Source organism: Leucoraja erinacea, chromosome 19 (genome assembly GCF_028641065.1).
Source record: "Leucoraja erinacea ecotype New England chromosome 19, Leri_hhj_1, whole genome shotgun sequence".
Classification (NCBI taxonomy): domain Eukaryota; kingdom Metazoa; phylum Chordata; class Chondrichthyes; order Rajiformes; family Rajidae; genus Leucoraja; species Leucoraja erinaceus.
In genome coordinates this window covers 35,762,497-35,788,370 of record NC_073395.1, presented here as the reverse complement: position 1 = coordinate 35,788,370, position 25,874 = coordinate 35,762,497, and the positions used below count along the sequence as shown (strand labels likewise).

Sequence of the window (25,874 nt, the reverse complement as noted above, 5' to 3'; positions counted from 1 at the left end):
TTTAAAATTCGCCACTGACGCCACTGTTGTTGGACAAATTACAGGTAATGATGAGTCAGAATATAGGATGGAGATCCATTGTCTAATTGAATGGTGCCAGAACACCAATATGCTCTCAACATCAGTATGACCAAGGAGCTGACTGGTGACTTTAGAAGAGAGTGGCCAAGGATGCGCTAACCTGTCTTCATCGACGGGTCGGGATGGAGAGAGTCAACAACTTAAATTGCTGGGCGTGTAAACTGTATCTCTGAAGATCTGTCCGAGGCTCAGCACTGATGCAATCACAATAAAAGCCCAATCAATGTCTCTTCTTCCTATGAAAATTGAGGAGATTGAGTGTGTCGATGAATACTCGCTTGAACATCTAGAGGTGTATGGTAGAGATCATTGACTAGTTGCATCATGGCCTGGTTCAGCAACTCGAACTCCCAGGTAACAAGGACATTCTAAAAGGTGGTGGACACTGCCCATTCCATCACAGGTACTCTCCTCCCCAACATTGAAGGCATCTACAGACAGTCAGCGTCATCAAGGACCCACACCACTCTACCCACGCTCTCATTTCACTCCTGCCATCGGGAAGAAAGTATATGTGTCTGAAAAACATGACCTCCAGGCTCAGGAATAGTTTCTTCCCAACAACCACTGCAAACACCAACAAAACTTCAACTACCGGACTGAGTTACACTGTCGACTCTGGGCTTAGTTTTGCATTAATATTGTTTTTATTCTAATTTAGTGAACTTTTTTTGTTTATTGGCAACAACGACTCAAATTTGTTTTTGTTTTGTTATGTTATCTATGAGTACTGTGATTACTGCCCTGTTAGCTGCTGCAAGCAACAATTCCGTACTTCCCTTTCGGCACGTCTGACAATGAAACACTCTTGACTCTTGTATTGCGAATGCATTTGGGAAAACAATGGACCTTGTATTTCAAGTGTTAAGTTTTTTGATTACAATTAACACAGAGGGATAAGCTGAGCTGGAACATTTGTGACCTGTTTGTGAACATTTGAATTGAAAGTTGTATTCAATGAAAAGTGACCTAAAATGTGCAATAACTTTCACTTTAAATATAAATATTGAAAGTGTTTCCGCCGACCCTGCCTGCGCATGGAGTCTGGCGTCATCCTGAACTGTTTACTTTTGGGAATGTTAACGGAAACCATAAGTTATGGAAAGTGAGGTCTGAATCGGGTGGAAAGTACAAACAACAAGATTTTGTTTGGCTTTGACAATCCTTTCCCTTTTTAACAATGCAATTGGTCACCGTTTCATGCCACAGTCTACTTCTGTGGAAGTTTGATTTGCCTTTATCGTGATGTCGGGGAGATGCAACTGGTTTTAATCATTGAGTCGGGAACCGCTTCCCGCAGTTACAGAGAGCTGCCGTCGGTGCCCGCTGCACGGCACAGACTGAATTAATTTTTAACTGGCAACTGGGGGGGGGAGGAATTAACCTCGGTGACAAGAAACGTGTGCCACAGAACGACTGCTATTTGCACCGCTCGACGCCGACGTATATTTGCAAGTTAAAGAAATTCCAACCTCTGAAGAAGAAGTGGGAATGGTGATATTTTTATACCAAGCTGGAACAAAAGGCTGGGAGAACTCTCCTCCTTTTTGGGGCGTGAATTAAAAAAGTTTCCTACTGAGCATCAATTGAAGATACAGTTTGTCCTCGTTTTAAAACTACTTTTCTGGCAGTTCGCGTGATTTAGAGGAATTCTTGAAAGCCGGAGCGGTGCTGGGATTTTGCTGTGATTTCAAGGACAGACCATGCTGGTCTAAGTGACCCCCCCGGTCCTGTGTGGGGCAACTGCGATGTGACCGGACCGGTGTTACCGTTATATTCCTGGACGAGCAATTGAATGGAAGTGGCCTCCAGGATTAGGCAACAGCAGCAATCCGAGGAGATGTCACGGACACACGGCCAGGTGCCACACACCCAGGGGACAGGGACGTGGTCGGTGTAGAGTCGTGACTATTGCTCCTTGATCTTGTGCCATTTACAAACACAGAGTGAGGGCGCACAGCGCACAGCGCCGTTGACATGTGCGTTCGCCAAGTCGTGCCACACTGTCGCCGGCTGAAATGCTCTCATCCTTTGGTGTTGGTGGCGGCGATCGCCGTGTGCTTGGTTTACCCCTCGCTCACCGTGTACAGACTGAGAGCGGGCGGCGTCAGTCCTCTAGGGTTGAAGCTGAGAGCCTGGAACAAGTCGACACAAGTCCCTGCGAACAGGCAGGAATATGACGGGAATCTCAATTGCGTCCCTGGACCCGCTGCGCTTCAAAGCCTAACCGAGGTGGGAAACAATTACCCTTCGCTTTTGTAAATAGCGGATAGTAAGCCAATCTTTGGATAAACAGTCAATTTCGCGTTTCCCCCCTTTGTTTCATGGACTTGGGACTTTGCAGGAGTAGGACAAACAGTACACTGTCATTAAATCAACATACAGCAGAACTGGGCGTTGCTTTTAAACTTAGTGAGATTTCCACTGGGGAACGCGTTTAAACTGTAGGGTCACTGATATGTCCGGTTGGGATTTGGTGACTTGTCGCTTGAAGTTCAAATGATGGTCAATAATAAGTAGGGCATGAAAGATGGATGAAACGTTATTAATAGGTTTGGGAGCTGACAACAAACAGCCGCCGATTGATGGATAGAGTTGAACTTATTTATAGTACCGGACCCGCTGAAACGCTTGCAAACCAGCCTATGTTACAGGACCTAGTTGAGGAGTTCAGAGTGAGAGATAAATCGGGTTTAGAGCGCGCATCAGTCAGTAATCTGATTTTTAATTTGAAAAGTGATAGCAGGAACTGCTCCAGAAACGTTACTTCCGATTATCCCATTGCAATAACATCTGGCAGCTTCAATGTCATGTGCAAAAAAAGTGCAAATCGCCAAGAAATTACACGACAGCGCCATATTCGCGACACACGCCGGAGATTTGCACGTTTTTGAAAATTAAGTGGATAGAATCTGAACATCTTTATACAATAAATAATGAACAAGGTTATTGCAACTTCGCATTTTCGGTGTACTTTTCTCAAACTTTGGGGTGAAAAGTCCTGAGGTGAGAAGTTTTTAGCAATCGTAGAAATTGACACTGGACTTATTACAATAGACTATTACACTGGACGGCCCTTTAAGATTGTTATCCTTATTTCCGTGGTCGTTGTTACAGATGTTACACCCTTTAGTTTGGAAGCTACACGAAACGATTAGCAAGTATTGTCAAACGAAGTTTTCGCGTAATATGTCACCCACTGATATGAAACTTCTTAACCTGGCACGTAGACACAAAGAACTGCAGATACGGACTTATTAAAAAAAAAAGACACGACGTGTTGGAGTAACAGCAGATCAGAGATGCTGCTTTATCTCCTTATCTCGCTACTTGTTGTCTTTTCATCACTTGTGCAGGAAGGAACTGCAGATGCTGGTTTAAACCGAACATTGACATAACATTCTGGAGTAACTCAGCAGGACAGGCAGCATCTCCGGAGAGAAAGCATGGGTGACATTTCAGGTTAAAAAAAAGGGTTATGTCCCAAAATTTACCCATTCTTTTTTTTCAGAGATGCTGCCTGTCCCGCTGAGTTATTCCAGCATTTTGTGTCTATCCACCTATCACTTGACAGGTTTTGTCTCGTCCCTACCTCTCTTCCAGCTTTCTTCCCACCCCCTCTCCCTTCCACTCCATTACAATCAGTCTTTAGAAGGGTCCCGACCTGAAACATCGCCTATCCATTTTTTCCCAGAGATCTCTAAACTACAGATGCTCACTGGGTCAGACAGCATCTCTGGAGAAAAAAGAATAGGTGATGTTTCGTGTCGAGACCCTTCTTCAGACTGAGAGTCAGGAGAGAGCGAAACGTTTCCCTTTCCTCTAACTCTCAGTCTGAAGAAGGGTCTCGACACGAAACCACCTATTTCCTTTTCTCCAGAAATGCTGTCTGACCACTGAGTTGCTCCAGCTTTTTTGTACCTATCTTCGGTTTAAACCAGCATCTGCTGTACCCTCCTGCACATATACTAAAGATGGTACCTGCGTTACTCCAGCACTGTGTCTTAACCTCACATGCTGGATAAGTTTGAAGGTGTAGATCTTTAGTATATGTGCAGGAGAGAACAGCAGATGCTGGTTTAAACCGAAGGTGTAGAAGCAGGAAGTGATATGTTGTCATTACTTCTGGAAGGATAGATAATATTAGATATAGCAACACCCCTGAACTCAATATCCAACTTCTGCATGTAGTTATCTTGGAGATTTTTGTCGAAAAGATTTATTCCAAGTAGATGAGTTCCAAGTAGATTTATTCCAAGTTCATTGGCTATATTTAAGAGGGAGTTAGATGTGGTCCTTGTGGCTAAGGGGATCAGGGGGTATGGAGAGAAGGCAGGTACGGGATACTGAGTTGGATGATCAGCCATGATCATATTGAATGGCGGTGCAGGCTCGAAGGGCCGAATGGCCTACTCCTGCACCTAATTTCTATGTTTCTATGTTTCTATGAGGTTGTTATCTGTGGCAGCCTTGTCTTTTGCTGGAACTCCTAACAAGAAACAAAGGCTTTCATGTTATCTCATTGTTTTAAAAGATTTTAAACAGGAACATGGGAACTCACTAATTAGTCTAACACTGTTGAGTAGTGAGTGATGAAGAGGGACCTATCAAATGCAATCGATTTTTAAGTGGTAGTTATCTTAGGTTTTGTAATGTTGACAAAAATGCTGGAGAAACTCAGCGGGTGAGGTGGCAAATAGGCGACGTTTCGGGTCGAGATCCTTCTTCAGACTGGGTTTTGTAATGGTGTCTTGGAATGTTTCTGCTTAGCAGGGGGCCATCCAATCTATTCTGGGTCTTTTTAAGAGTTGCTCAGTTCGCCATTCGCATATTTTTCCCCCTTGTTTTTCATTCACATGTTCAGTTTCCTTTTGCAAACTTTAAAAAGTCATGTATTGAAAATCTGGCACAAAATCAGGACATTCTGGAAAAACTCAGCAGGTCAGCAACATCTGTGGAAAGTAGCAGGTTCACCTTCACATACAGCGCATAATCCACCGACATTCTCGCCACCTCCAACAGGATCCCACCAATAGCCACTTCTTCCCATCTCCACCTCTTTCCGCTTTCCGAAGGGACCGTTCCCTCCACAACTCCCTGGTTAACTCATCCCTTCCCACCCAAACCACCCCCTCCCCAGGTACCTTCCCCTGCATTCGCAGGAGATGCAACACCTGTCCCTTTACCTCCTCCCTCGACTCCATTCAAAGACCCTGACAGTTCGTTCAGGTGAGGCTGAGAATCACTTGCACCTCCTCCAACCTCATCTACTGTATTCACTGTTCGGCGGAACATAGGCTCGGCGATCGTTTCGCTGAACACCCCCACACAATCCACTTACGCAATCTACCAGTTACTAAACACTTTAACTCCCTCTCCCATTCCCAAACTGACCTTTCTGTCCTGGGCCTCCCCTACTGTCAGAGTGAGGACCAATGCAAGTTGGAGAAACAGCACCTCATATTTTGCTTTGGCAGCTTACAACCCGGCAGTGTGAATAAGAATTTCTCTAACTTCAAGTAACCCTTGCGTCCCCTCTCTCTCAGTCCCTCTCTCATCCTAGTTCTCTGACTAGTTTCGCTATCCTCCTTCCCCTCACCGACAATAAACCAATCTACATTTCCTTGATCAACGTGTGCTTTGATATGTTGTTTTCACACCTAACCCTTCCATATTTCTAATTTCTCACTCTCCCCTGACTCTCAGTCTGAAGAAGGGTCTCCTCCCAAAGCGCCACCCATTCCTTCTCGCCAGGAATGCTCCCCGTCCAGCTGAATTACTCCAGCATTTTGTGTCTATCATTTTATTAACCTTTCAGCTCTACCACCCTTCCCTTTTGGCACTTGCACTTGAATGGGCAAGAAACTCATCCGCATTGTGGCAACAAGGTAAAGATAATTCTCCTTTCTGGTTCTTTAGGCAATTATTTAAAATCTGAGTTATGGTTGTAATTGTGAGTCCCATTTGGTAAATTTGTACCATTGAGTAGAATATGCCTGGAATTATTGGAATATAATATTGAGCCAGTCTGGCAATTCGGTTGAACATATTACATAGATGTTCAGAAGAAGTTTGATTATCCAAGTTTGATTTTATTTTGTTTTAAATAAAACATGGACTATATTTAAGCATAATGAAAAATGTAATTTGTGGAATAAGTGAAAATCCATTCCAGGAAGTTGCAACAGCTATTGGATTGTCTTTCTCAAACTCTTAGGAATAAGTGAAAAAGGTCTGAGTGGTGATTTATTTGATTATTATTCACAATTTACACACAATTTGTTACTACTTATGCTATGTTCATAACACATAGGAGCAGAATTGGGGTACTCATCCCATCGAGTCTACTCTGCCATTCAACCATGGCAGATCTATCTATCCCTCGCATCCCCATTCTCCTGCTTTCTCCTCATTATTTTTGACACCCGTACTAATCAAGTACCGATCTATCTCCCCTTTTAAAATACCCAATGTCTTGGCCCCCGCAGTCGGCTGTGGCAATGAATTCCACAGATTCACCACCCTCTGGCAAAGAAATTCCTCCCCATCTTCCTAAAGGTGCGTCTATTCTGAGTGTGCCGTATTGTCCTAGACTCTCCCAATAGTGGAAACATCCTTTCCACATTCACTCTATCTAGACCTTTCATTATTCAATGTTTCAATGAGATCCCCCCCCCCCCCCCCCCCCTCATCCTTCTAAACTCCAGCGAGTACAGGCCCAGAGCTGTCAAATGCTCATCATACGTTAACCCTGCACTCCCCTACATGGTTGCCATAGATTCAGAGAAGGTTCCACTGGATTCTTTGGGATGCCAGGACATCCTTCCCACAGATGGGACTGGATAGCTTTCAAATACTCCAGAATATGAAGATTGAGAGGGGATCTTATAGAAACTTACAAAATTCTTCTAGTCCTCTTGGACAGGCTAGATGCAGGAATTACATTTCCCGATGTTAGGGAAGTCCAGTCCCAAGGGGTCACAGCCAAGAGTTAAAGGGGAAATCCTTTAAAAAACTCTGAGAGAAGACGGTTTGGCCACACACAGAGAGTGGTGAATCTCTCTCATGGACTCTCTGCCACAGAGGGTAGTTGAGGCCAGTTCATTGGCTATATTTTAGAGTTACGAGCCGCTTAGATGTGGCCCTTGTGGCTCCGGGTACCCAGGGGGTTATTCTCCGTGCTTACCACAAATTTGATTTTTGGATGATCGGCCATGATCATATTGAATGGCGGTGCAGGCCCGAAGGGCCGAATGGCTTACTCCTGCACCTAATTTCTATGTTTCTATGTTTCTAACCCAATACACCTCTGGTTTATTTTCGTGAACCTCCACTGGACCCTTTCCAATGCCAGCACATCCCTCCCACATATGGGACCCAAAACTGCTTCAAATACACCAAATGTGGTCTGATCATTGACTATTAAACCTCAACATTACATCCCTGCCTTTATATTCTAATCCTCTTGAAATGAATGTTAATATTACATTTGCCTGCCTAAAAAGCCCTGTCCCACGGTACGAGTTCATTCCAAGAGGTCTCCCGAGTTTGCACTGATTCGAACTCTGAGATTTATGGTAATGGCCACTCGTCAGTACCCGGGGTTCTCATGGACATTTTTCATCATGTTGAAAAGTCTTCCCGTGCTTACCTGCCGTTAGCGTTACGAGCCGCTTAGTGACGTCCCCGCACTCCGACGTACCCGCTACGTTCATTCTCCGTGCTTACCATGAATTTGATTTTTTTTAACTCGGAAGAGCTCTTGGAATGAACTCGTACCGTGGGACAGGGCTTTTACTTGCAAATGAATCTTTTGGGATTCCTGCATCAGCACTCCCAAGTCCCAATTTCTGAATCCTTTCCCTATTTAGCAAATAGTCTATGTCTTTATTCCTTCTACCAATGTGTATGAGTGCACATTTTGCTACACTGTATTCCATCTGCCACTTCTTTGCCTCGTCTCCCAACTTCTCCAAGTCCTTCTGCAGACTACCTGCTACCTGCCCTCCACCTGCTTATGTGCTTGCAAAACTCTGCATCAAATATTTTATTTTGAGTGGCTGCCATTTGCCTTTTAGAAGCAAGGAATTGATATCTCTAAATATAAAGGTAAAACACTCATGAGTGTATTAATACTAATGGGGCTGACACACAGAGAAAAGTTTGAAACTTTGGAATATTATCAAAATGAAACTATTATTAATGTAATTAACTATCCACTCTACAGCCACATGACAGGTTCATGGAATGCTTTGGATTTTAACATTGATCTGTCATAGTGGAACCATGAACATCACCAAAGCTAATAAACAAAAATGCAACTAGCAAGATTATTAATTACTTAAAATTAACAATATTTGTTGTAGGTAAAAAATAGCTGTATATATATCGTATTCTTTAACATTTCCCTTCTAACGAATCCCAAAACATTGAAAAGGGTTGAAAATGGCAATGTGAATGACACAAGGACCTACGACTCTTGTGTAGCTATTAGAAAAAGTCACAGAATACGGGTGTCAGGGGTTATGAGGAGAAGGCAGGAGAATGGGGTTGGGAGGGAGAGATAGACCAGCCAGATCAGCCATGATTGAATGACGGAGTAGACTTGATGGCTGAATGGCCTAATTCTGCTCCTATCACTTTTGACCTTAATTTAAAATGGATTTTGTGGAGGTAAATATTTTAATGGTTAAAACATCCAAAATCGCTATGAGAAACATAAATAATGATTCTTGAATTGAATACCAAATAAAACTCTAAAAGTTAAATCTCCTTTAAAAAAAATAAATGCTGGTATTGGTTTGACTAATTTGGTTGATGAATAAAACAAGAATTAATAGATTGGGAAATTCAAATTCTGAATAGCTGCTGGATCGAAAGATTCAGACATTAATAAAAATTTGTGCTATTCTAAGCATTTTAGTCACAGTTCAGTAAGGTACTGTAAAGATTACCTCTGAAATAGATTGTAACGTTGCAGATTTTCTCTCAGGAGTTTTAAAGCTGTTAGAAGCCAAAAATAACAAACTGTAAGTATGAAAGCAGTAAGTTGCAGTCTTAACCATGACTCTATAGTCCTACTCCAGAGCCTTGAGGACATTGTTTACGTCGGCACATCTGTGCTGCACTAAGAGTATTTCATTGTGGGTTTTGCTAACTTTTGGAGATAATTGCAAAAAATGATCCCCATCTAATCTGTTAGTTGCAAAGCAAGGGAGTTATATTGATTAACGTAAAAGCTTGCAATTCTATTCAGTTCCATTTGTGAGACATACCTTTTCTCCTGCATTACAACAGTGTCCAGTTTATTTGGCTATAAGATGCTTTTGGACAGCTTGAAGTCAGAAGAAGTATAGAACCATAAAAATGCAATTCTTCCTCCTCATTTAATGTGCTGAATAGTGTTTATTTTACTATCTCAAGGGTAGGTAGTTGTAGCAGGTATTGTAACAGCATTTAAAAGATGCTTGGACGGGTACATTAATAGGAAAGGTTTGCTTAGATAGGATATCTTGCTCAGCATGGATCGGTTGGACTGAAGGGCATTAATACGCTACGATTCTATAAATTTATTTAAAATAGTTGAACAAAGAATTAAACGCACTTGCTTGCCTTTGGTCATAGCAAGTGCCAGAAATAAAAATAGCAAATTGTTTTTCAGTAAATGCTGCCAACCGTAAATAAAAATTGTACAGGCAATGTTTACAAACTGGAAGAATAAGGATGTGCAAGTTTATCAGAATTTGAAAATGAAAAAGCAATTGCAGATGCTGCAAATTTAAAGTGAAATCAACATGTGAGAAGAGAAGGAATTAATGTTTCACTTTCAAGATCCTTCATCAGAACATAAGTTGCGGCATGTTGATGATTTGCAGGATTTTCTGTTTTTATTTGCCACTAGGCCAAGTGGGACCCAACGGGTCCCGTCCCCTCAATGCGCGGTTGCGGAAGGGGGAGGGGAGGAGGTGTGGCCAGCGGTGTCACACACACACTCAACACCCGGCACACACACTGGGAGGGGGGGGGGGGAGAGGGGAGGGGGGTGAGAATGGGGTGTAAATGGAAGGGGAGGGAGGAGGGGGGAGGGAGGGGGGGGGGAGGGAGTGAGAGAGGGTGGGGGAGAGAGAGAGAAAGAGAAAGAGAGAGGGAGGGAGGAGGGGAGAGAGAGGGGGGGGGGAGGGAGGGAGGGGGGAGAGGGGGGGGGGGGGGGGGGAAGGGGGGGGAGGGAGGAAAGAGGAGGGGGAGCATGGAGGGGGGTAAAGAGAGAGTGGAGAGTGGAGCGTGGAGGGGGGTAAAGATTAGGAGGAGAGGAGAGGGGGGGAGGAGAGGGAGGGTGAAGAGGGGAGGGAGAGGGAAGGGGGGGGGGAGGGGGAGGGGGGAGAGGGAGGAGAGGAGGGAGGAGGAGGAGGGGGGGAGGAGGAGGAGGGGGGGAGAGGAGGGGGGGGATGAGTGGAGAGGAGCCGGGCAGGCGAGCGGGCTATGGGGCTCACGGTGAGCAGGCAGCGGAGACTCGAGGGAGGCCGCGGGCGGGTGCGATCTGAAGACGGGCAAAAAAAGCGGAGGGCCGGTCGATCATGGCTTCCATGGGTGGAAGCCCACCCACCCGCATGACAGATGATCGGTCGGGGGGGGGAGACGGAGAGGAGGGTGTGTCCCGTGACTGCCGGTGATCGCCAGGTGGGATCGGGATCACCAGCGAGGAAAAGGCGTCCCGATTCCCAGAGTCCGAGCGATCCACGGAGGAATCGCAGGTCTCCATAGACGGTCTCTTCCAGAGGGAGTAATGGCCGCCACGGCCACCTTACCGCCGCATTGTCCCATGCCCGCGCAGCAATAACAACCTCCGCCACAATGTTCTAGAACTTCAATACAATAACAATACCTTTTATTTGTCATTTGAACCTCACATGAAGTTCAAACAAAATTTGGTATCTGCAGCCATACAAGAAAAGAACCAAGACACACACCAACACAATTTACACAAACATCCATCACAGTGAGTCTCCTCTTCACTGTGATGGAAGGCAAAGTCTTGTCTCTCCCCTGCTCTCCATTCCTCTCCCGAAGTTGAGGTCAAAGCCCCCGGCGGGCGCTAGCAAGTCCGTGGCCACTTAAAGCCACGCCGGGCGATGTAAGGCCCTGCCCCGGGTCTTGGTGTTGGAGTCCCGGCGGGCTAAGAAGCCCAGCATGACCTGAGCAGGAGTTTGAAAACGCCAAGTGACAAATTTTTAGAAGTGAAAGTTAAGAAGCCAAGAAGTACAGAAAACAGAACAGGGTGATGTCACTCGCAGCAGCAGGCAGTCAGATTCATTGTGACATCATCATCATCAACATTTTCATAATTAACTCGAGAAATAATGCATGAAAATTTCAGATAAGGCGACTTTTGACATCATGGCGTAAATCCCTATTGGAATATGTAAAAATTTCATCGTCGTGTTTTCGAGGAGATGTTAAACGCACACGAACATCACACACACATCCAAGATCAGGGTTTTATGTATAGATATGGTTTATATTGGTGAGCACAATTATAACAACATAAGATCAAAGAATTATTCTGTGAAAGTCCCATGTTGAGTAAGATTTAGTGCTCTGATTTTTAACATTGTGCAAATGTTATTAGAATAAAGTTGAATGCATTATTAAGGAATGATAAAATAACATATTGGCTATTTCAGTCTTCTGACTAAATTGAATGAATGGTCTTGTTTGGAATTGCTGGCCTGTGCTGCACTTGTAATATAGAAACATAGAAAATAGGTGCAGGAATAGGCCATTCGGCCCTTTGAGCCAGCACCACCATTCAATATGATTATGGCTGATCATCCAAAATCAATACCCCTTTCCTGCTTTTTTCCCATATCCCGTGATTCTGCTAGCCTTAAGAGCTAGATCTCTCTTGGAGTTAGAGTGTTTAAAGTTTGCTGGGAACATAAGCTTAATGTTTTGACATCTGTGGCACATGCAGAGACTCCTAGTCATCAAATACGTTTGAATTCATGAGGCAGGCGGAGCTTGATCTGAACACAAGGTATTTGTACCAATGCAATCTCAGCCTCTGTTAAAACAATCCTTGAGGGCAGCCACAGGGGTCACTCTGTTTAAGCAATGTGCTTGCCAAGAATATTAAAGACCTGTACTTTTTATACTTCCAGCACAAAATTTACTTATTTTTTTGAAACTGAATAACACTAAATATACAATAGGACTTTGTTTATTCTGTGAAGAACCAGCTCCGAGGGTAGGTTCCATTTCCCAGTTTAATTGGAAGGATATTTATGTCCATTTTGTCTTTCTTGTTGAGACCAAGCTGATTATTATTATAAACACCCAATGTGTAAGATAGCTCTGTACCAGTTAGATTTTTCTCCTTTGTTATAAAATTGTCAGGATTTATGCCAACACTTGTGCATGTGCATCAGTTCTCATATATCGACAAGCTAGGTGACCCACAATCTACACCCTAGACAACATAGATTGTGCCAGAGCACTTCATTCTGTCCAAGAGTAGATGCTTAAGGGCATAATTAAGTATTGTCTGTTCAGTGCAGTACTTGGTGAATGTTAATTGAAATGTCTTTTCGATAAATAAGGACCTACTCTGTGTAGGAAGGGACTGCAGATGCTGGTTTACATTGAAGATAGACACAAAATGCTGGAGTAACTCAGCGGGACAGGCAGCATCTCTGGAGAGAAGGAATGGGTTGAGACCCTTCTTCAGACTGAGGTCTGAAGTCTGAAGAAGGCTCGACTCGAAATGTCACCCATTCCTTCTCTGCAGAGATGCTGCCTGTCCCGCTGAGTTGCTCCAGCATTTTGTGTCTTTCTTCTCAGGACCTACTGATGATACCCGTTGATGATTTTGCAGTATTGCTTGGGGAAGAGGAAATGGATTTGCTAATATTCTTCCTTTCACCAACCCCTCAAGGTACAGACACCAAGAAACTGTGGGCTACTCAAATCCAAGTTGTTTTCTCCTCTTTAAATTGTTCTGACTTTCATCTACCATTTGTGTTCTTTTTCTGAAGACAGTGGAACAGCAGGAATACTAAAATAATACTTAAGGGCTAGAAAGTCCATGCACGACTCAAATAATAAGGGTTGTGCTGTGAAAATGGGCTTAATTTAAAGTAGAGCAGCACTTATCATTTAACGTGTTTCAGTGCCTACTTTTGGGCCAAATTTCTGTTTGCTGAAGCATCTGCTTTCCAGTATAACATTTCTGCAAGTGATGGCAACAGTAATGCAATGTCCAATGTAATTTTTAAACCTCGTTAATCTGAATAAACGAAAGTTTCATTGGCTCGCCCATCAATCAGCTTTTGCTAACCTGTGATCCCCATGAAGCTATATTATTGAAAGGAGCAATAGTCAAACTGAATTCTTTGTCCTTGCTGAAATCTGTGACCTGAAATACAGCCTTGCACATGTGCTGTGACTGCTCTGCTCGTAATAATCAGGGTCACAGTCACTCTTGGCTTCCTTTCCTTCAGATCATTCCAAGCTGCTGCTGCTGATCACTGCTGATTCAAGGCAGGTCACACGCTCCAGATGGGGGCAGATGGAACTTCTCTCACTTTCCGTCAGCCCAGAGGAGCAGCCAGAGCGGACACTGGCATTTGCCTGCATTCCCATGTCCAACTATTCAGATATTGCAGTTGCCATCGAGTCATAGAGGGAGTGATACAGTGTGGAAATAGGCTCTTTGGCCCAGCTTGCCAACACGGGCCAACATGTCCCAGCTACACTAGTCCCACCTGCCAACATTTGGTCCATATCCCCCCAAACCTGTCCTATCCATGTATCTGTCTAACTGCTTAAATGTTGGGATAGTCTCTGCCTCAACTACCTCCACTGGCAGCTTGTTCCATACACCCACCACATAAACGTTACCCCTCAGATTCCTATTCAATCTTTCCCCCTTCACCTTAAACCTACGTCCTCTGCACTGGAGAGTGGTGACATTTTCCATGTAGCTCCTCTCAAGACAGCCCGCTGGGATCATTTTTCCTTATCAATCTGTCCCAGCGCTGGGAAAGCCTCATTGCTAAATTAAAGGAACTGTTGGAACAACTAATCTTTAATAGACCTCTCTGCTACAGGCAGTTAGCTGTGAGTACAAACAAACCACAGAGGCATGGCAGTCAGTTAGAGGAGGCGTTCAGGTCCGGCTAAAACAATGAGATTCTGACCTTTCATCTTCCCAGCATACTTCATGCTAATGTTGAATTACTCAAACAAACTTGTAGAGCAATGGGGCTGTCCCACTGTACAAGCTAATTCAGGAGCTCACCCGACTTTAAAAAAAAATCAAACTCGTCTAAGCATGTAGAATGTACTTAGCGGGTACGTCGGAGCTCGGGACGTCTCTTAGCGGCTCGTAACGCTAACGGCAAGTACTCGGGAAATGCAATAAGCTCGGGAAGACTCGTGAAGACTTTTCAACTTGTTGAAAAATGTCCACGAGAGCCCCGAGTACCTACGAGCGGCTATTACTGTAATTCTCCGAGTTCGAATCAGGGAGAACTCTTGAGTTAGCACGTACAGTGGGACAGCACCATTAGGCTACTGATTTGTTTCGGAAGGAACTGCAGATGCTGGGCCCATTCCTTCTCACCAGAGATGCTGCCTGCCCCGCTGAGTTACTCCAGCTTTACATGTGCAAGGCTACTGTTGCATTGGGAGATCAGAGGCTGACTGCTGTGTTCTTTGTTTCACTGGAACATGGCTCACCCCTGTCTCACCTCACCCTGCTTTACAAACTGGAGGTATCTTCATTTAGTGCATGGACTGTATGAGATCCTCGGGGAAGGGGAAAGGCAGCAGTGTTTGCTTTTAATCAATGCATCGTGGTACATGGATGTGACAGTCTTTGCTCAATTCTGGTGCCCTGACCTCGAAGATCTGTTCTTAAAATGGTGTCCCTTTTATACAGTGAGGGAATTGATCGGTACAATCTTTTCAACAGTCTACATCCAAGGTGGAACTGGACAAATTACACTTGGCCATCAACACTCTTGATACAATAATCCCTGATGTTCTGTTTATCATCGCTGGTGACTTTAATCAAGCTAACTTCAGGAACACACTCCGCAAATACCAACAGTGTGTCTCTGGCACCATGTGGGGTGTTAACACTCTAGACCATTGTTGCACCACCATCAAATGTGCCCATTGCTTGCCCTCACGACAGCGGCTCGACAACAGTCCGTCTGTCTTTTTTTTTTTTTTTTTTTGTCTCTTTAAATGTATGTCTTGACTCTAGCTGTTATTATTTTTTAGCTGTGTATATGTGGGGGGTGGGGGAAACCGTTATTCTCTTCCCTGTACGGGGACCCGACTTTTTCCCTGTCGGGTCTCCGATGTCGTTGGGCCTAACATTGTGGAGCCGGCGGCAGCCTCCAACCGGGACCACACTGAGGGCTCCAGTCGCGGAGCCTGCGGACTCGCCATCGTGGAGCTGGCCGACTTCGGAGCGGGGAGAACTGTGGTGGCGCGTGGCTGTGACCCGACTTCGGACCCTCGGAGACTCCGGCTGCAGGCCCGGTGAACAGGAACATCGGGAGCTCGCAGGTCCCTGGTGGGAGACCGCTTTTTGGAGCTCCCGCAACGGCAACTTCTCCCGCTGGAATCGCGGGGTTTAACATCGCCCGGCGTGGCTTAAACTGCCGCGGGACTTACCACAGTGAGGAGGTGTTGGAGATTCACTGTGATGGATGTTTGTGTAAACTCTGTTAAGTGTGGGGCTTGGGGTTTTTTTTGTAATGTAAGACGAGAAAATGCAATTTTGTTCAAACCAAGTTGTTTAAATGACAATAAAAGGCATTCTATTCTATTCTATTCTAGCGGCCTGTCTGATCACCTCTAGGTGCTGATGCTGCTAATTTACAGTCATATCAAAGTGTGTGTCATCGACACAGTGAAGTACAGCAGTGAGCAGCACTGGACTTCCTACCAGCAGACCTCCGTCGGTCAGAATTGGTCATAACATGTCCCCCACCCTGACCCTCGATACTGGTGCTCCTCACGATCCCCATGTGTGCTCAGTCCCCTGCTCCACTCCCTGTACACCCATGACTGTGTAACCAGCAGAATGCTAAACAATCTTTGAGTTCACCGATGATATCACAGTCGACGGATCAACAGCAGCTTCGAGAGAGTACAGGAAAGAGATCGCAAACTTTGTGCCATGATGTTGGAACAAGCTCGCCCTTAACATCAGCAAGCTGGAAGATTTGATTGTTGACCTAAGGAAGTGAGGGGGCGAACACAATCGTGTCTTCTTCAATGGGGCTGCTCTTGAGATGATCCACGCCTCAAATTCATGTCGCCAGTGAACTAGCCTGGTCCCTTCACACCGATGCAGCAATGAAGAAAGCCAATCATGGTTTGAACTTACTTAGGCCTCTGAGAATATGTAGCCTGAAGCTGCCGAGAGTGGTGAACACAGCCCAGACCACCATAGGCTTGTCACTTCCTTCCGTATAGTCTATCTTCCTGGTGTGTTGCATCTGGGAGACTAGAAGTATTGTCCAGGATGCCTGCCACCCTGACCATTCCCTTTTCTCTCTTCCACCTTCTGAGGATTCAGGAGTTTGAATGCCTGAGCATCCAGACTTAATACAGCATCCATTCATCAAGCAGACTCCTGAACCAGTCGGGTAGTTTTCACCTCTTCCCCAATAGTGCTGCCACATATTCATACTTTTAATTCGATCTTATTTGGTTATTCCAGTATTGCACTTTAATTTTTTTTTTTGCACGACTTCAGATTGCACTGCAAACTTTGCACCATTTAGCTGTTTTACATTAGCCATTATTGTATGTATTGTTGCATTTGTTGTAGTGATTACACATGAGCTTCATGTAAACTAGGAATTTCATTGCACCCTGGTGTGTTTGACAGTAAACAAATCTAATTTCCTCCTTGTAATTCCTTGTAAATGGATGTTCCCTGTGGTGAGAGGTTGTGCTCCCTGTTGTTTGCTGGCCTACTCGCAGTTGTTGTAATCCCTTGTAGACATCCTCTTGCCTCTCTCCAGTCATTGCGTCATCAATTCACTAACAACACTACCTCTTCTATCCAATTGTATCCATTTGATTCGGCATCTGGCTCACCCCATGGCCCAGAATGTGACCCCTAAGTGTGGATAGATGTGCAGCCAGAGCCTGGGGTTAGGACTGTGGGCCGAGCACGTGGCTGGAGTTGGGCTCAAGATGCACGTCCTTCATTCCTGCAGATGCAGGGATCCTGAAATTAAGGAAGTCTGAAGAAGGGTCTCGACCCGAAACATCACCCATTCCTTCTCTCTAGAGATGCTGCCTGTCCCGCTGAGTTACTCCAGCTTTTTGTGTCTATCTTCTGAAATGAACTCCCTTCTGAAGTTGTTTGAAGGTTTCAAGGTCAGTTTATTGTTACATGAACCAATTAAGGTACAGTGAAATTCAAATTAACCATACTGCCATACTAAAAAAAGCAACAAGACACACAACTACATAAAGTTAACATAAACATCCACCACAGCGGATTCCCCACGTTCCTCACTGCCCTGGATGGCAATAAAGTCCAATCTCCTTCCTCTTTATTTTCCCGCGGTCGGGGCAGTCGAACCATCCACAGTCGCGCAGGCTCCCGCGGTTGGAGCTCCGAAGGCGACCCCGACAGGGATCGCAAACTCCGAGATGGTAAGTTCCGCAGGCTCCCGTGATGGAGCTCCTGGTCGATCTCCAGCAAAGGCTGCCAACACCTCGATGTTAGGCCGCAGTGCGGACGGAGATACGATACGGAAAAAATTGCATCTCCGTCAAGGTGATTAAGAAAAAAAATCCAACAACCCCTCCCCCCCCCCCCACATAAAACAAGCTAAAGAACACCAAAAAACATACATTTAACACATACAAAACAGACACAAAGAAGGAAAGGACAGACAGACTGTTGTTGAGGCAGCCATTGCTGGCGCCAGCTGGTGGAGAGCAATCTGGCATTCACAAGGTTGGTTGAAAAGTGTGTTATACCATGTAGTGTGGGGTGGCGGGGTGGGTGGGGGGGGGGGGGGGGGGGGGGGGGGGGAGGTTTACGTGAAAAATAAGTGTTTGGATTTTTACAAGCCATTTTCACAAGTCTGGAAAATCTGCAGCCTGGCACCACCAAAGTCCCAGGGTGCCAGATTAGTGGCGTTTTACAGTTGTAATGTTCTCCTGAAGGTGCTAATTTGAAAAGACATACGACCTACCAGGAGTGTACTTGGTCTTCTCTCAATAAATATTGACCAGGTTTTTACATGCATCATTAATGAAAGGGCAAGAATTTGTATAAAATGATCTCCCCTAATACCTAAATGACCAAGATGCAGTTAATGCTGAATTTGGGGAGTTCCAACACAAAAGTCACAGGTTTTATATACCAAATAGTCCTCGTCTTTGATGTCTGTATCTTGGGTTATTTTTAATTTAATTGTATTCCCAAAATGGCTATGAATTCAGCTGCAGGAAAAATGTAAATGAATCTTGGAAATTATCCATTATTGCTGTTTTATAAATCTCAGTAGCAATTCAAATTAAATCATTGTGAAACATAGGGGAAAATTGTCCCTAATATTACAATATTACCTTCTGCTAGATTTCAATAATCAGATCATACTTTTAACACTTTTTCTCACAGAGAATGGTGAGTCTGTGGAATTCTCTGCCTCAGAGGATGGTGGAGGTGGGTTCTCAGGACGCTTTCAAGAGAGAGCTAGATAGGGCTAGATTGGGGATGATCACATTGAAGGGCCGAATGGCCTACTCCTGCACCTATTGTCTATTGTTTACATCTGCGCAAATTTAGAGCAGAATCTTGTGATTGCTTTTTGAGGGAGTTCAGTTCTGGAGAACAGGGTGACACGGTGGCGCAGTGGTAGAGTTCCTGCCTTGCAGCGCTTATAGCACCAGAGACCGGGGTTTGATCCCGATTATGGATGCTATCTGTACAGAATTTGTACATTCTCCCCGTGACTGAATGTGTTTTCTCCGAGATCTTCGGTTTCCTCCCACACTCCAAAGACGTACAGGTATGTAGGTTAATTGGCTTGGTGTATGTGTAAATTGTCCCTAGTGTGTGCAGGATGGTTATTTATTTATTTATTTATTTATAAAATATTTTATTTTATTAGAAGTACAATCATATACACCAAAGTGCCTAATATATATTTTCATAATACATTTTATGTACAGCTTCTGTTTTTTTTTGTTATATTAAAGAAATATTAGAATAAGAAAAATAAATTAGATAGTAAAGGATAGAAAGACGTGAGATATATAGTGTGTGAAGAAAAAGAAAAAAGACGAATGAGTGAAGAAAGTTGAGAAAAAGAAAATAGAAAAAAGAGAATAAAACATTAAAAAAATAAATTCAAAAAAAGGTAAGGAGATCATTGTTTATAATCTTGACCAACCCTCGTCCAATCCTGAAACAGTTATTTTTTTAGAATTGTGTTGCACCATATGATTCCAAACAGGATGGTGTTAATGTGCAGGGATCGCTGGTCAGTATGGACGGTGGGCCGGAGGGTCTATTTCCGCGCTGTATCACTAAATTAAACTAAACTAAGAGATGGATAAATATGTGCTTGAAAAAAATTAATGATTAGAGTTGTGTTCTATAAATAGCTCATTCTAAGCTTCCCCCAGGCTAGTTTCAGTCAATAAAATACTGTCAAGCACTTGCGAATCCAAACTTTATTTTGGAAAAACACAATAACAGTTCCCACTACTATACCTAACCACCGAGGGTTCGATCCTTGTATCTGCCAGCCTCGTGCAACCAGAGACACTCCAGAAGGTCACGCAGTCTTAAGCGTTCTCCCAGAAGAGGAGCGGCCTTTTATAGGTCCCCGAACCTTGAGGGGCCAAACCACATGGGGTGGTCTCTATACAATCCAATAACAGATATCGATTAACACAGTACATGATAGACATTTCCCTAACCCAATAATACAGTGACTAATACAATGTATCTGACAAAGTGTCTAGATGCAAGATAACAGAGATGAATTATGCAACATGTGCCTAGATTTTCAAGAAACCCAGATCAGGCTCAACACTTAACCCAATCAACATCTAGCAAAGTAAAGCTTTGCACCAATATTTACAATGCGTGTGTATAGTTTGCATTCACCCAATCCGTTCCATGCAATTTACATCTAATTGTCAGAATCTGCAGATGTTCCATTCTCTTCCTGCAACTCTTATCTAGGCTCTAGACCAAGTGGCACCATTCTGCAGCTTGCCCCATTTCTGCAGAAGGCACATTTAAATTGACCAAATGGCCTCGCAGTCCAGAAGCCTTTACTCAATTTTAGTGTCCTGGCATCTCCAATTAGGCCAGAAATAACAGTTCCACAAGATGTAAAACAAATTATACGGGTATGAAAATTAATACTGTAACTTAAATCAAATTCTGAGAAGAGGGTAATAAAAGGACATACTTTGAAACTAGTGAAAGAGAAATGTTAAATTTCTGTAACAATGAGTACAAGGAAATCTCTCTCCACTCTTGAGCATGTGAGGGTCATGGAACAGACACACAACAAATAGCAAATCATTTTGGACAGTTGAATATAATTAAGCCTGCTCAACGTTGTTTTATGAAAGATAAATCCTGTTTGACAAATTGTCTCAAATTCCTTGAGGCTGCTACAGGGAGAGTTGATAGAAATCTTGTGGACATTTCCAAAAGGCATTTGACAAGGTGCCACATCGGAGGGTGGTGCATAAAATAAAACCCCATGGTATCGGACACATTCCAGGTAGTCCTACTGTAACATGTATTTCCACAATGTGAACTGCATATAATCTGATTGATGAATCAGGAAACACTATTTTTATAACCATTTCTATCGGGAACTAGACAGCCAGTTAATAGTCACTTTGTGAATTAACAAACAGACATTAGATCCAGGTTCAATCCTGACCTCGGGTTCTGTCTGTGTGGAGTTTACATATTCTCTCTGTTATCACGTGGGTCTCCTCCCACATTGCAAAGATTTAGATTAATTCGCTTCTGTAAATTTATCCTAGTATGTAATGAGTGGATGCAAAAATGGGATAAAATAAAATTAGTGTGAATGGGTGATCGATGATCAGATGGACTCAGTGGGCTGAAGGGCCTGTTTCCCTGCTGTATCTCTAAACTAAATCTTCAAACACCAAGTTGTATTGGAAGAAAAACAACCATCCAGGGGAAAAAAAACTGTTTCCATGTAAATGACCCACAGAAAGCAGAAACCATTATCTCTTAAGAACACAGTCTGTCAGTTTCATCAACAGTGGCTACTGCAATTGGCAAATAATAGCTGCTTCTGACAATTGGTAAATGATGTAACATACAGGCTTTAGCATTTTTAGCTTGTAGTTTCAAAATAAAGTTCAAGATATTAAAAAGAAAGTCCTGCGGGGGACAGAAAACTGTAACTGCGAGTCTGAAACTCCCTCACCTCTTTGTCCTGTTGACATAATTGTTTTTATGACATGATTTCCAATCATGCGAGATTTCCTTGAAATACAGCTATTACCCTGCAGAAAAACAACCTGTATGTTAGAATGGATTCAAAACTGGCTGAATCATGGAAAGTTAAGTTGGAATGAATGTCCTTTTTCAGACAGGAAGGAGATAACTAGTGAAGTACCATACGGTTCAATTATTGTCCTACAATTATTTTAATGACCTGGAAGAAGGAACATTATGTAAATCTTCCAAATGTGTTGATGCTACAAAATTATATAAAAGGGCGAATTGTGATATGGATACCGTGACGGAGTATTGATACATTGTGCAGGTGGTCACGACTGCTAAATGCAGTTAATGTGGGACGTGAAATTGTGCACTTGTATGTAGGAGAAATCAAAAGGCGGGTTCAAATGAGATGGAGATATGAGTGAATTTCACAGTGAGTGATATGAGTGAATTGATCTACATGTTCTAGTTACCCAAATCACAAAAGGGTAACAGATGGCTCCAAAAAGTGGCGAAGAAAAGCATTGTCGCCCACATTGCAAAGGGATTTTAGTTATTTTAGTTTAATTTAGAGATACAGCGCGGAAACAGGCCCATCGGCCCACTGGGTTCGTGCCGACCATCGACCCCCGCACTTTAACACTATCCTATACCCATTTTTACATTTACCAAGCCAATTAACCTATACGTCTGTATGTCTTTGGAGTGTGGGAGGAAACCAAAATCTCGGAGAAAACCCACGCAGGTTACGGGGAGAACGTACAAACTCCGTACAGACAGCACCCGCAGTCGGGATCGAAACCGGGTCTCCGGCGCTGCATTCGCTGTAAGGCAGCATCTCTACCGCTGCGCCACCGTGCCGCCCCTATCTATATTACTAAAAGTCTGTTCTTGACCGGTTTTGGCCATCTGTGCTGCGATTTCCGAGAGAACGCCGCCACCTACGGCCATCATGTTTGGCCACCTTGCTCAGAGCCCCCCTCCGCCACATGTGTGCCGAGGATTTTTCCCGTCGATTCAAAATGGCAGAGATATTAATGTTTTTACAAAATTCCCCATTCACTCTGCTGCCTCCGCTGGCGGCAGGAGGGAGCGACTATAAAACCAGGAAGTGGTGTGCCACACAGTTTTTTCAAGATGGAGGAAGGCAGAGGGTCACGTTTCTCTGAGCTGTGAATAACACTGAACACATGTCTACTCAAATGTAAGTGCCCTTAGTGGTTCTAAAATGCTTGCAGAATGTGTCTATTGGTTCTAAAGCTTGCAAAAAGTGTCTCTATTGGTTCTAAAGCTTGCAAAAAAATGTCTATTGGTTCTAAAGCTTGCAAAATGTGTCTATTGGTTCTAAAGCTTGCAAAAAAATGTCTATTGGTTCTAAAGCTTGCAAAAAATGTCTATTGGTTCTAAAGCTTGCAAAAAAATGTCTATTGGTTCTAAATCTTGCAAAAAATGTCTATTGGTTCTAAAGCTTGCAAAAAATGTCTCTATTGGTTCTAAAGCTTGCAAAAAATGTCTATTGGTTCTAAAGCTTGCAAAAAAAATGTGTATTGGTTCTAGAGCTTGCAAAAAATGTCTATTGGTTCTAAAGCTTGCAAAAAATATCTATTGGTTCTAAAGCTTGCAAAAAATGTCTATTGGTTCTAAAGCTTGCAAAACAATGTCTATTGGTTCTAAAGCTTGTAAAAATGTCTATTGGTTCTAAAGCTTGCAAAAAGTGTCTCTATTGGTTCTAAAGCTTGCAAAAAAATATTCTATTGGTTCTAAAATGGTTCATACTAGCGCTCCAGAAGTTGAAAGGCACTACTTACTGCAAATGGTGGCATGAAGTTGAAAGACACTACTTACTGCAAATGGTGGCTTGGGTGCTTTGGCTTGCAGTTGAAAGGCACTACTTACTGCAAATGGTGGCTTGGGTGCAATGGCTTGAAGTTGAAAGGCATTGCTTACTGCAAATGGTGGCATGAAGTTGAAAGGCACTACTTACTGTAAATGGTGGCTTGGGTGTGGCTTGAAGTTGAAAGTCACTACTTACTGCAAATGATGGATTGGGTGTGGCTTGAAGTTGAAAGTCACTACTTACTGCAAATTGATGCTTGGGAGCTTTGGCTTGAAGTTGAAAGGCACTACATACTGCAAATGGTGGCTTCGGTGTGGCTTGAAGTTGAAATGCATTACTTACTGCAAATGGGGGCGTGGGTGCATTGGCTTGAAGTTGAAAGGTACTACTTACTGCAAATGGTGGCTTGGGTGCTTTGGCTTTAATTTGAAAGGCACTACTTACTGCAATTTGTAGCTTGGGTGCTTTGGCATTAAGTTGAAAGGCACTACTTACTGCAAATGGTGGCTTGGATGTGGCTTGGGTGGTTTGAAGTTGAAAGCCACTACTTACTGCAAATGGTGGCATGAAGTTGAAAGGCACTATTTCTGCAAATAGTGGCTTGGTTGCTTTGGCTTGAAGTTGAAAGGCACTACTTACTGCAAATGGTGGCTTGGGAGCTTTGACTTGAAGTTGAAAGGCACCTCTTACTGCTAATGGTGGCTTGGATGTGGCTTGGGTGGTTTGAAGTTGAAAGCCACTACTTACTGCAAATGGCGGCTTGGGTGATTTGGCTTGAAGTTAAAAGGCACTACTGTAAATGCACTTCCTGTTTGCACTGTATATTGATTTTAGATAAAACGCTACCACATACGGCTGTGATTTTTGGCCATCTTACTCAGTCCCCCTCCGCTGAGCAGGTGCAGAGAATTCTTCCCATCAATGAAAAATAAAAGTGTTATTAGTTTTTTTTAAAATGTTGAGAATCTCTCTCCTGTCAATCACTCCATGAAAGCCACACCTTTTCCGGTGGGGGGGGTTATAAAACCCGGAAATGTGGGTGTGGCTCAGTCTCTGCAAGATGGAGGAGGGAGAGGTCACGACTTGCTGTCTTTAGTGGCTTTGCACCCTACTTCAAATGGTATGAAACTGCACTTGAATTTGGTGGCCTTGCACCCTGCTAGAAGTGGTAAGAAATTGCATTTGAATTTGGTGGCCTTATACCCTGCTTGAAATAGAATTTCAAGGATTAGCCGTGAGTCAACTACCAGCCCACCAGCCGTGAGTGAGTGAGTTGCCAGCACAACAGGCTTGATTGACTGCGACGCCAGCCCAAGAATCCATTTGGCACACAATTTGCATACTAGCCCTCTGGAAACCAGTCCCTTCAGCCCACAACACCCATACTAGCGCTCCAGAAACCCCCCCCCTCCCCAACTGGCCACCAATATTAGAATTTGTGGAGAGGTGGAATATTGCGTTGGATGACCAGCCCTCCTGTGTGATGCTGGGACCCAACGGGTCCCACTTAGTCTAGTATATAGTATAAATATAGAGGCTTTTATGCAATCTTACAGGATGTTGGTGAGGCCTTTGGAATATTGCATTTTGTTTTGGTCCCCTAACCAGAAAAAAATATTATCACTGGCATCATTCTTGGATCTTATTGAATGGCGGTGCAGTGTCGAAGGGCCGAATGGCCTACTCCTGCACCTATTTTCTATGTTTCTATGTTTGTATCAATATAAAGGGATTAGCCAGACTAATTCCTAGGATGAGAGGGTTGTCATACAAAAAAAGACAAAATAGTTTTAATCTATAGTCCTTGTGGTTTTGAAGAATGAGGGGAGACCTTTATCAAGCATGTAATATCCAAGAGAATCTTTCACCAGTGGGAGAGTAGAGAAGAACACATAACTACAAGATAAGTTATCGGTCATTTAAAACTGATGTGCGTAGAAGATGTTTTCTCACAGAGAATGGTGAATCAGCAAGGAAAATGTGATTGAGATTTACTCCAGGAACCAAGCGGTAGAAACACACACCAAGTCTACATCGATGGCACCAAAGTAGAAATTGTTGAAAGCTACAAATGTCTCAGATTAAATATCATCAGCAATTTGTCCTGGACCAGCCACATGGAAGCTGTAGCCAAGGGAGCACACCAATAGCTCTACTTCCTTTGATCAAACTGAGGCTCAAGAAAGTTCACCTGTCCCCCCAGATCCTGACCAACTTTTACCGCTGTACCATCGAAAGCATCCTGACCACCTGCTTCACGGTATGGTACAGCAGTTGCACCGCAGCGGATAGGAAGGCACTACAACGGGTGGTGAAAACCGCTCAGCACATCATCGGTGCCCCGCTCCCTGCCATGGATGCCCTCCACCGAAAACGGGTCTGAGACGGGCCAGGAAGATCATCAAGGACCCCTCTCACCCTAACCATGGACTGTTTGCCCTCCTCCCATCAGGGAGG

General features: G+C 43.8%; 1 protein-coding gene across 2 annotated transcripts in view; it reads left to right on the top strand.

The window, feature by feature from the left end:
• Positions 1-857: 857 nt before the first annotated feature.
• cped1 (cadherin-like and PC-esterase domain containing 1) overlaps positions 858-25,874 on the top strand; it is a 231,306-nt gene continuing 206,289 nt past the window's right edge. The window contains exon 1 of one of the 2 annotated variants that reach the window (XM_055650836.1): positions 858-2,313. In XM_055650836.1, coding sequence (XP_055506811.1) covers positions 2,059-2,313 — 255 coding nt within the window. In that variant the 5' untranslated portion in view covers positions 858-2,058. The remainder of the gene's footprint in view (positions 2,314-25,874) is intronic. The other variant, XM_055650835.1, reaches the window with a different exon arrangement.